Source organism: Protopterus annectens, chromosome 1.part2, assembly GCF_019279795.1.
Source record: "Protopterus annectens isolate FY-2018-M chromosome 1.part2, PAN1.0, whole genome shotgun sequence".
Taxonomy (NCBI): domain Eukaryota; kingdom Metazoa; phylum Chordata; order Ceratodontiformes; family Protopteridae; genus Protopterus; species Protopterus annectens.
Window position 1 is genome coordinate 863,570,575 of NC_056727.1, and position 12,761 is coordinate 863,583,335.

General features: G+C 37.9%; 1 protein-coding gene across 1 annotated transcript in view; it reads right to left on the bottom strand.

The window, feature by feature from the left end:
* Positions 1-4,123: 4,123 nt before the first annotated feature.
* The window catches only part of DLGAP3 (DLG associated protein 3), a 2,055,905-nt gene continuing 2,047,267 nt past the window's right edge, over positions 4,124-12,761 (bottom strand). Inside the window, exon 10 of the mRNA XM_044059263.1 lies at positions 4,124-6,525. Within this exon, the coding sequence (XP_043915198.1) occupies positions 6,307-6,525 (219 nt within the window). The 3' untranslated portion in view covers positions 4,124-6,306. The remainder of the gene's footprint in view (positions 6,526-12,761) is intronic.

The window sequence follows — 12,761 nt, forward strand, 5'->3', positions numbered from 1 at the left end:
GAAATCCAAGAAAAGCACCAAAATAACCCACAAAAATTCTGGTCCTCTATAAAAAAAAACTTCTCCAGCTTGGCCAACCTACAACACCTTCCTCCAACATCACTAAACAATAAAGACAGCATAGCTACACAATTCAGTGAATACTTTACTAATTCTATACTATCTCTTACTAAAAACAATAGCAACATTCCTTTAACTATCCCAGTACCATCCAATGAAACCACTGATGCTTTCTCCTTTAAACCCATCCCAACCAATACCATTAAAGAATTGCTCAGTAAGCTTAAACCTACGACTCTGGCAGTTGACAACTTGCCCGCAGAAAACCTTCTATTTCCAGACAAAGCTAACTCCTACGCTATCTTCATTCTGCTTAATCACTCCATATCAGAACATTAGATTCCAAATATTTGGAAAATATCATATATCATCCCATTGCACAAAGGAGGGAACTCAACTGAACTCTCCAACTACAGACCAATTGCAATTTTATCTCCACTAGCCAAAATACTAGAAAAATGTATTCATACCCAACTCATCAACTCTCTTTTAGCTAACAACCTCATAGCAAACACATAACATGGTTTTTGCCCCAATCACAGTACCACAACTGCCCTTCTGAGTTTTACAAATACAATCAACTGATATTGTAATGAAGGTAAACTAGTATCTTTCATCTTCTTGGATTTATCCAAAGTTTTGACACTGTCTCCCAACAGAAACTCTTCACTGATCTCTCCACTCTAAAACCTAGTCTCTTAACCCTTGCATGGTTCCATAACTACCTGACTGGTCAACAATAAGCTGTCAAATGGCACCAGGATCTCTTTTCTTTCTTGCCTGTCACTATGGGAGTCCCCCAGGCTCAATTTTAGGTCCTCTTTTTGTCAATATCTTTACCAATAAACATCATACTGCCACCCACCTCTGCTCTATTGTTCAGTATGTGGACGACTATACCCTTATGTGCACAGTATCCACCCTTCCAAAACTTGTAGAAACAACTCAGTTATCTTTTTCAGCTGTGGAATCTTTAAACTCACAAATTATTCTCAACCCATACAAAACTAAACGTATGCTTTTTGGTCCCAACAAATCCCTAGATTGTTCATCCACATTTCAAATCCATTCCTCCAACAATACCATAAGTGCCACAGAATCCCATGTGAAACTGCTAGGTGTCCTAATAGACAATAATATGAAATTTGATAAACATCTAGCTCAGATTATCAAAAAGACACATAAAGCTAGGAACACTATACAGAATCAAACCATACCTCACAAACACTACACGACAATCAATTGCTAGAACACATCTACTCTCTACCCTGCTTTATATCTCACCATTTTTACCAACCTAGAAAACAGATCTAACAAAACTAGAAGCTTGCTACAACAAAATAGCCAAATTTTCTGCAAATTCCCACACAGATGCCATCACTGCACTGCTCTACATCAACTCTACTGGTTAGAATTACTCTACTACCTAACCTATACCCAGCTTATCACTGTCCACAGACTGACACACAAACCGCATAAATGCCCTGCCCTTCAAAACCTACTCCAACCATATACCAACAAACAGGTTCGCCATTCCTCAAATAAATCTCTACCCCATATATCCAAATCCAATAATACCACTGGTGATGCTCTCTACTCTGTTTCCAGAATTTGGAATGCTATCCTTCAGACTATCATAACTAAAGCTAACCCTGCAAATTAAAAAAAAAACTGCTTCAAAATCAATGATCAATACCTGGCTTTGTTCATGCACTAGTCCTGGCTAATCCATATCCCCCTATTCAATAGCTCCTCAGCTAGTGTCTTCTGCCCTCACTGACCATCATATTGAACAATACTTTTTTTTTTTACCTCCCTTATCTTCTCTCCCCTCCCCCCTACACCAAACAGAAATCTACTTATTCCTTTTCCTTCTATAGATTCTTAATTCTTTCATTTTCTATCTCATAGGTTCATAGGTTTATATTAGGCTAACTGCCCTTGTCGGCCATTTTAATCCTAGTCAGTTATCCCATGTGAGAATCAAACTCTGTACCTTATGTCTTTAAGATAAGCACCTTAACTATTATGCCAACCTTCTTCTCTCCCACTTTAATTAACCCTCCTTACCTTTTTCACTATCCATCTATTCCTTAACTCCCTACTTTACTTCCTTCTAACTAAACCCCTTTCCCCCGCTTCTCTCCTCACCACTATACTTTCTCATAACCTTGCTTTACCTCGTGTTTCCTCAGCATGCCAACCCCACACTTTACTCTTTAACATCTAACTACCACAACTGATTTCACTTCTTCTCTAATTCTTTCCTCTCCTCTCTTTCTCATATTAACAAGTCCCATAAAATAAGATTAGCTCTACAGCATCACTCACTTTATTATATATTTGTAGAGTTTTGTCTGTAGCATTGTAAGGTCTAACTGACTTACAGAGATAGTCTCCTGTTAAATACGCAGTATATTGCTATTAAGTAAGTCAGTTAATCTAACATATGTAAAAGTGGTTGTAGTTCTAATGTATTACTAGTACTGACTGTGTATGTAAAGGTGATTGCTTCCTGGTGCATATGTAATGTCCTACATTGCCATGTAATATGTTAATGTAATCTATGTAACTATTGTAATTTTTATTAATTGTCTTGGAGCTTAACTCCCTGGGCCTCTGCTGAAAATGGCCACGTGACCAGTCGGACTTTCTCTGTATACAAATGTCAAATAAATAAATACAAGGATTATTTGTTTCAAATTTAGCTGGCTTTTCAAAATTTACTGAGTTTGCACAGTTCTTTCTTGATTTGTAACAATCTGATTAGCTGGGGATTTTTTACTGCTTCATCAAACAGAGATGAGATAATAATGCAAGTAGTTTCTCTACAGAATGCAAAAAAAAAATGTACCACAGATGTCATAATGGTACCTGCCAACTGTTTACCTTGTCATGAGTTTGTGTGGTGTTACCTTTTGAGTAGTGTTTACCTTGTTAACAACAACAAAAAAAAAAAAACTAAAAAGAAAAAAATCACAGAGCTAAGAAAGCACATGCATCTCAGTAAGCAAAGCTGCCATATGGGAAATGAATCACTTAGCATTTTAATACACTGGTATTGGCAGCTGTAAGTATGTACTTAAGGTGAATAAGAATCACAATGATGACCAGAGGTTAGAGCTTTTATTAGAAGAAAGGATGGGAAGACCAAGTTAAATTACTTTTACAAAGAAGGTAAATATTCATATGCTTTCTTTGCAGCTTTTAAATCTGGGTTGCTACAGCTAGGTGCTAAACTAAGTGCATTTGTTGTGTTGTAGCGCAAGACTGACAAACTTAATGTATCAGTTTGGTAGCTGAATAGATTTAAACTGGTCCAGTTGTTTACTGCTGGTCAGCATGTACATCACCTGTCAATAACAGGCTGATATATGATAGAAGAATATGCAGTGTTTTCAAAACACGACAGAATATTGGGACATATGTGAGAAGAACAAGTATGTGTAATTTAGTGCAAATTATACGTAAGTTCATTTGTGCTACTGCTGAGATAATAGTGTAGCAAATACTACTGCTATGTGTTAATGGAGAACACACAATAAGGCATGAAAAAACAAGATTAGAATAATAAAATGGAAACCCATGGATATACTGGCTCTTCTGAAACAAGTAGCAGTGCACTCATGTTTCAGACACACTATTTTCTCTCTCTCAGCTTGGCCATTACATTGGCTGGTTAATATCTCCACAAAGACATCGACGTAAGACTGCTCTTCCAAGTTCCATCACTTTGGGCCTTTGTCAAAATTACACACACAAATGGCAGGTTTGGCAACAGTAAGAGAAGTGCATTTTTTTTTCTTTATTATGAATTATTTTATTTATTTTTTTATCATTGGTTGACAGGGTTAGTCCCACTAGGCTAGTAGCCTCTACGCAGGGGAGACCAGAGGTGGTGTTTATATTACTAGGGGAAATTTGGCCAAGGCATTGGGAAACTTCACCTACACTTTTCAATAGGTGCCAGTCCACCTGAGCTACCAGCAACACAAGCAGATGGGGACTTGGTTTAACATGTCATCCGAAGGACAGCACACTCAGGAGTGCAGCACCCCTCTTAGGATGTGCTGTAGTGTCAGCAATCAATATACTTGGTGTGAGAATAGAACCCACAGCCTTCTGCACCAGAGGTGAGTATGCTACTTACACTGCTTAGTTAGGATAGTGTGTTTGTGGAAATACCTACTACTGGTGCATGCCATGTGCATTAATGTATGTTACTCTTCCTCTCAGCTTTTATTAGAGACTAATAGGGAGACAAAAGAGAATCCAAATACCTGTAAATGCCATGGTCCTCCTTAGTGGCAATACAGACAGACAAAATGATGTACACATAAATGTATGATGCAATTTACAATCTGACTCAGACTGGCAGCTAAGCTAAAGTGGGAAACAGATCAAGACATAAAAATGCTCAAGTAAACAGGATTTTGTTTTGGAAGCTGTTGAAGTGAATTTAGATATTTCAGCATGACAGGCTTCTACTTAACATCACCAATGAGGCTGTGAAGTTGGGGTTTCCTACACGCTAGTATCATGGATGTTAAAAAGCAGCTCTGTATTTCTGTAATGAGAATGTATCTCATCCAGTGCATGAAGAAATTAGTTCATTCCGCAGGAGCAAATTAAATCAAACTCTATGTACTTTTTGACATACTTGTGGCAAATTGCCTTCTTCCTCTGTGTCAGAAGAAGTTTATTCTTATTACTAGCACTGGGTCATATAAGTCACCAGTATTTTGGCATTTAGATCATGAGCGGACAAGGTGATCTGCTGTGGCGACCCCTAACTGGGAAAAAGCCAAAAGAAGAAGAAGAAGAAAGGTTGTAACCCAGACTCCTGGAGCCTCTCACCTTTGAATTGGCTTTAAAATTTAGTAATGCTAGCTGACAAATAAAGAATGGTCATGTAAGGAGCGAGTAGCTCCTTTTAATATCAAGTAAATACACAGGCTACTTTGCCTAAACTTTAATGCCAAAAAATACACACAGCTTATCATGTGATACTTTTTTGGTTTGTTTATTTCTGCATTCTTTATAGCCTACTGCTATACTGAGCCTGCTTACTTTTAATGTTGTAGAGGTCACAGCAAATGTATATTTTGTTATGCAGCATACATTGGAAGTAATAATAAAAATCAGCAATCCTAAATGTACTCTATCTACCAAGATTAAAAAAAGACGGGGGTGTTTTGGGAGAAGTCCATGAACCTTGGTGTAAACTACCAATACTGTAGCATCATGTGGTTTAATATTATAAATAAGCAGTGAACTGGTTGGTATTCAGTCCCTTTACAAGACCTGTATTTAGGAAAAGTAATTTCCACAGAATGCAGTTTCTTGAAAGAACTAAAACAAAAATAATTTCATCATTCTACCAGTATCAGCTATTATGAGGCAAGTGCATACAATACAAATACTACATTTTTCAGGAGAGATGTAAAAGCTGCACTTTCTTCAGACTTTAATGTGTGCTAGCTACAATATGGACACGAAATTAGTATCTGCATTCAAGTATTACAATCTTAGCTAGTACAACAATGAGAAAGTAATTTTATATAGCATGATAAGAAATTTGTGTCCCCCTTTACCCCTTCAGACAACTACAGGTTGCTTCCTCAGAGACACTGCCTTTCTGTACTACCTACTTAGGATCTACATTTATTTTCTGTTCTTTAGTAACACTGGATGTTCTGGTCTCTTGGACTGCAGTCTGCATGATGGCAGGATAACTGAGGTGACAGAACCAGTTTTAAAGGTCAGCCCTTCTGAATTTGACACCCTGGATTTAAATCATGACAAAAACGGTTCACTGTGTTAAAAGTTAGCAGCGAATCAGAGGCACGGTGCTTGCTTTTTGATGCCCGGAATAATAATTATGCTCCTTGGAGAAAATATGAATCATTCTCTGTCTATCAGTTCTTTCTTTTTTTCTGTACTTTTTCCTTAAACATAGACAATAGGAGATTAGGGATGTTGCTATCACAATAATACAATAGATTCACAAACTAATAATTTCTAACCATATAGGATCTTCGAGTTCATATTGCTACCTGTAAGAAAACAGGTGAGCAAAATATTACAGAAGGTAGCAGTCGCGTCCTACTTCTTGATGTAGAAAAGTAAATAAAAATACCTAAGATATTCACAGTAAAAATATGTTTTGTTTCGGTTTCTATCTGCCTCTCTGCTGTCCTCTCTTGAGAAAGAGGAAACATGAAGAGAGCACATGGCCCAGTGCATTCACAGCCTGGTTTGAGCCTCAGGGATGTAGATTTCTATGCTATCAGCACTTTCTGTTGCTGAGCTTTGCCTGAAAGATGCTGCTCGCTTTGCTGATAACAGTCTTTTTCTTGCTTCAAGTCTCTGCCTTTCTGCCTGCTCCATTGACCTTTCTTTTGTTGGATGTGTTCTCAATCGAGATGGTTTCTTTGGTATTGGAGGAGGAACCTTCTTTTCTTCCTAAAAAACAAAAAAGACAGTGTATAGAAACCCTTTTAATAAAACAATATGCACCACTTCTGACATTTATTTTGAACAATGAAAGGAGAAACTGCACTTCTCTGTGATTAAAAATAAGCTCTCACTTTAGCTTAATGCTTTCAGAAGTGATATTAGTTTGAACTGAACATCATTTATAAATCTTTGTTAATCAGCAAAAGTGTGCATGATAAAAACAGTGATAAAAATTCTAGCATTACCCAGTGCGATATTTGGATATTTTATATGTAAAATGCTGTTTATCCTTGTATGTTTCTTTATGCAGCTACTTCTCTTCATAGTACTGATTTTAACTACACAGCACTCTCAACCTTGTGTTTAGTAACATAACTGGGTCTCTCCAGTTTATGTACTTTAAAGCTTATTTCTGAGTCAGTATCATGGATTTTGGACATGCATTTTCAATCCTCATGTGTATTTGACTACATTTGATCCAATGCTGTTGCTTCATTAATGAGCTGAAGTGTTATGCAATGTGTACTGTTGCCTTTCTGCATGGGTTGGATGATGGTAGTACAAACTGGCCAACACAATGTAGTCATACTATATGTAAAGAATGTTATAGGTAGTTTTTCCATAAACCTCTGCCAGGGCCCTCTCTCCTACATGCTGCATTGGTCAATCAGTTATATGGAAGGAGGAATGTGTGTGTGTGTGTGTGTGTGTGTGTGTGTGTGTGTGTGTGTGTGTGTGTGTGTGTGTGTGTGTGTGTGTGTAGGGATGAAGGTAAGACTAAGTATCCTTAAAGACTGATAAAGGAAGTGATATAGTTAGCCAGGGAAGACGTGAAGTAAGATGGGACATGGGACTATCAGGCAGCTTATCTAAGGGAAGAACACCAAGAGGTTAGTCTTTTTATATTATCACCAGATAAGGCAATTTTCAACCCTTTCTTCCCCTCCCTTTACACAGTGAGATAGAGTTAGGGATTGGGGAAGGCCAGATGGCAGAATTGTATGTATTAAGTTTGACCATATGCCCTGATGGAGCTACATCTCTTAGGTTCTGACTGATGCCATCCATGGGGAATGCAAGTGGGTATGTGTGTGTGTGTGTGTGTGTGTGTGTGTGTGTGTGTGTGTGTGTGTGTGTGTGTCTGCCATAGTGGCAATCAGGCCCACAGGAGCATATGGTCTTGAATGGTACCTAGAGGCCATATGGTCTGGAGGAGTAGCCAGCAGTGGGCACTGGTATGCTGTTTTGTCATTTTGCTTTCATAGCAAATGGCCAATAACACTGCATGGAATGCTCAACTGCATGGGCTTTATGTTAAACTTCAAGTGGTTGCCCGTTTCATTTGGTTTAGTTTTTTATAAGTCACAGTGTTAAATGCATTTTTTGAGTAATAAATGATCATTATGACAAAGTTCTTGTTGTATGATCGTAAACAAATGACTGGTAAGAAAGTTGGTGATATTCCACCAATACAGGACCAAGAACTGTAATCGATGGTTTGTAAGAGAAAAGGGTCACAACAAAGTAATGCAGTATTGTTAACAACTGTCTGCAAAAGCTTAGGGGAAGGCTGATGAAACAAAGATAATTTTCCAAGAAATTACAATCTGCAGCTGTGTATGACACTTATTGTAATGACAAATCTTCAAGGAAAGGTCACTATACAAGTAAATGGGTTCCTATCAGAAGACTGAAGATGCATTTTGTCGAATGCGTCTCGGTCGAACTTCAAATGTTGAAAATGCAAAATGACGAAGCGGCATATAAGCGAATTCTTCATTGCTATCCTTACTTCCTCCTTGCTAATCCACTGCACTTCATGATTCACTATCTGCACATCATCCAACCTTCACTCCCTCTCATTCTCTTCATTCATCACCCCCTCAAAGTACTCTTTCCATTTGCTCAACACACTCTCCTCTCTTGTGAGTACGCTTCCCTTATTATCAGTGGCGGCTGGTGACTTCAAATCACAGGGGGGCTGCAGGAGACGCTGAATGGGCGGGGTCAAAGGGAAGGGGTGTGGTCAACCATAAAGGGGAGGAGCTATGCACAAAACCACAAAAAAACTAACTTTAATTAAATACGCTGCCCTGGGTGGCAAACCATCATTATGAAAGTCCAATCAAGACAAAAATAAGTGTAGAAGAATAAAAATATTTCAATGCATTGGCTGCATGACAGCTTACTTAATATCTAGATGGAAACAAAAGGTTGTGAGGCATGAAAAAATAAATTACTTTTTAAATACATTACTGGAATGCCAGTCAAAATCAAGTATAAGAAAAACCAGAAGCACTCAACTCAAACTACTTCTCCTTGCACTGCAGTTCTAATTATAATATATTCAGCTTTATTAAAGTACCAAGCAACATGCTGAAAGTAGGAATCTATGTGATGCACCCACTTGTAAAAGTGTTTCTTATCCAAAAAGACCTGCTGCCTGACAACGTTTCATGGGGAAAACATGATAAAAGTAAAAATGAAAAGCAAACAAGAAACAAGCTCAAGATACATTGCTTAAAGGATTACTGTACAGGTTATGGACCACACATGATTGGCATTCTGTTTAGTTTACGGGTAAAGCCTGTAGAGATGACTGGAAGTCTCCAACAAGTGTAATGAGCTTTTAAAATAATGGAATCCTGTCCTTTAATACCCAAGGCTTATACATTATCTAGTCAAGTATTCTCTGCATGGCAACAACAGAAAGGCTTTCAATGTTGGCAATTCTTTAACAGTATGCTTATTAAAGCTTACTTGCATCTTACGATGTCAGACAAGCTTACCTTATGGTCATTAAAGCATTGCTACTTAAACACAGAGCAACAGGCACTTTGAGTAATAAGCATAAATCAACAGTACAAAAATATGACAGAAACCAGACCATTCTGCAAAATCAAGGACAGATGAAAAGCCACTGTAGTACTTATGCAGTGTGTCCTCCCCATCCAAGGTAGATACAACTACTCCTTGCCTTGCTTGGACACATCCAGAGTCACTACATGGGGAGTGGGGTGCAACAAGCATGTCACAATTTGAAATCTCTCTGGCTGACTGTGATGGCCCTGACACATTTGTCATACCTCTCAACTTCAAGAGCAAGAAATCTGGACAAAGCCATACACAGAAGTGGGACAAAGGCACAACAAGAAGGACAATTTTTAAATATTGCTCTAATAAACTTAGAAAGATAATAGAATAGGTCTTGCATTAGTATGAATTTTCTGAAGGGTATAAAATCTGAAACTCAAATGTCTGTCATTTTCTAACTTCAGTCTTTAGTGATTTGTCACTAATTTGCCAAAAACACAATTTTATGAAAAATGGACCAAAATGTGATGCAAAAATATAAAATAGACACACAATACAGCTTCTACCTGTCAAAGAAGGGACACTTTAATATTAGTACTGCTACCTTGAGCAGCTGACAAAATAAAAGAATCTACATGCATTTCAAGTAATCTATAACTTTGATTATTACAGTTATTTCTTAGTTGTAAACCCTCCATGTTTTCTTCCAAAATTGCTATTTTGCGGAGGGATTATTAAGGGAAGAGCAACATTTTGAGCCAAAAATTGGGGACAGTTGAGAGGTTGGCTATGCCTAATTCTATAAAGCAATTTATTTGCATGTACCTCTCAACCTGTTAATGCAGTAAATCTGAACAAGGCCAAATATATTGGGGGCACATATAAACAGTACTAAAAATTGCTCTTGTATAAATTGAGACAGTTGATAGAACGGCTCTTACTTTAACATGCATTTTTATGAAGGTTATGAAGTCTGAAACTTATTATTTAGTGACTTCTGGCAAATCATTTAGGAATTAAAACTACAAATTTTATGAACAACAAACCAAAAATAAGAAGCAAAAATCTATTCATTCTTTGAAAATCTGGACAGTTGGGAGGTATAGTTCAGCTGGGCCTGTCTGAGTTTGCTGCCCTTCCCCTGACAAAATAATGGTTGAACTGGAGCCTCTGCAGCCATTCCAATTAACCATTACTTGGCTATTTCACTCCATTTACCATAAACACTAATGTGCATACTGCTTTACTTCAATGATTGGACTTCATTTGAAAGTTTTATTTTGTATTTTACAGCACAAACATTAAGTAATCTGTTAAACAAAGCAATGCAGTCTCACAATGAAAACTTAGCATTAAAACTTCTCTGCCCTTGAAACTCACATTCATTGAAACCCACATTCAAAGAAAATACATTTTGCCAGTGGCAGATAAAGATTAATTTTGGGCTGTTTTCGAATCATAGGCCCCTTGCATATGAAACATACATGTGCTCTTTGATACACCTTCCTCATTGTACTAAAATTATATTCCTTGTACAATACAGTACACTTGTTAGAGGGTGTTTTAAATTTGTTTTGAACATTTTTCCAGTAAGCAATGAAACAAAACATATGCACCCATAATGGCAAAACTGCCCAGTTGAGAACATTTATCATAAAAAAGTCTACTCAGACTTCTACAGTCCACCATTATTAGTAAATATACACAATTCTACAGTCCACCATTATTAGTAAATATGCACAATTCCACAGTCCACCATTATTAGTAAATATGCACAATTCTACAGTCCACCATTATCAGTAAATATGCACAATTCTACAGTGCACCTTTATCAGTAAATATGCACAATTCTACAGTCCATATTCAGTGAATTCAGTTCTTGCCATAGCTGTCAACCTTAGCACAAAAACCTGGACGAAGCCAATAATGGGGGAATACAGTCCCAAAAATAGGGACAAATTTAAAATATTCATCTTATAAACTTAGAAAATTGCTAGAAAAAAAGGTTGTGCTACTATGTATTCTGAAGAACATGAAGTTTGAAATTCAAATGCCGGTCAATTCTACTGCGGACAGAACAAAATCAATTTTCAGCAGAGACGCAGGGATTAATACTGCAGACACGTCTTTGTAAAATGGCAGGGCATCAGAGCAAATCCACACAAACACAGGCAGGAGATGCAGACTCCAAACAGAAGCCACCCCAACCAAGAATCAAACCAGAAAACCTATAGCTGTGAGGCAACAATACTACCACCGCACCATCAATTATGCAAGGAATTAAACATTCAGAAACCTGAAGTCTGAAATTCAAATGCCTGTCAATTTTACTGCGGACAGAACAAAACCAATTTTCAGCAGGGATTAAAACTGCAGACACGTCTTTGTAAAATGGCAGGGCACCAGAGCAAATCCACACAAACACATGGAGGAGATGCAGACTCCACACAGAAGCCACCCCAACCAAGAATCAAACCAGAAAACCTATAGCTGTGAGGCAACAATACTACCACTGCACCATCAAATCTGCAAGGAATCAAACATTCAGAAACCTGAAGTCTGAAATTCAAATGCCTGTCAATTTTACTGCGGACAGAACAAAAACAATTTTCAGCAGAGATGCAGGGATTAATACTGCAGACACGTCTTTGCAAAATGGCAGGGCACCAGAGCAAATCCACACAAATACAGGGAGGAGATGCAGACAGAAGCCACCCCAACCAAGAATCAAACCAGAAAACCTATAGTTGTGAGGTAACAATACTATCACTGCACCATCAATTATACAAGGAATTAAACATTCAGAAACCTGAAGTCTGAAATTCAAATGCCTGTCAATTTTACTGCGGACAGAACAAAACAATTTTCAGCAGAGACGAGGGATTAAAACTGCAGACACATCTTTGTAAAATGGCAGGGCACCAGAGCAAATCCACACAAACACAGGCAGGAGATGCAGACTCCAAACAGAAGCCACCCCAACCAAGAATCAAACCAGAAAACCTATAGCTGTGAGGCAACAATACTACCACCGCACCATCAATTATGCAAGGAATTAAACATTCAGAAACCTGAAGTCTGAAATTCAAATGCCTGTCAATTTTACTGCGGACAGAACAAAACCAATTTTCAGCAGGGATTAAAACTGCAGACACGTCTTTGTAAAATGGCAGGGCACCAGAGCAAATCCACACAAACACATGGAGGAGATGCAGACTCCACACAGAAGCCACCCCAACCAAGAATCAAACCAGAAAACCTATAGCTGTGAGGCAACAATACTACCACTGCACCATCAAATCTGCAAGGAATTAAACATTCAGAAACCTGAAGTCTGAAATTCAAATGCCTGTCAAATTTACTGCGGACAGAACAAAAACAATTTTCAGCAGAGACGAGGGATTAAAACTGCAGACACATCTTTGTAA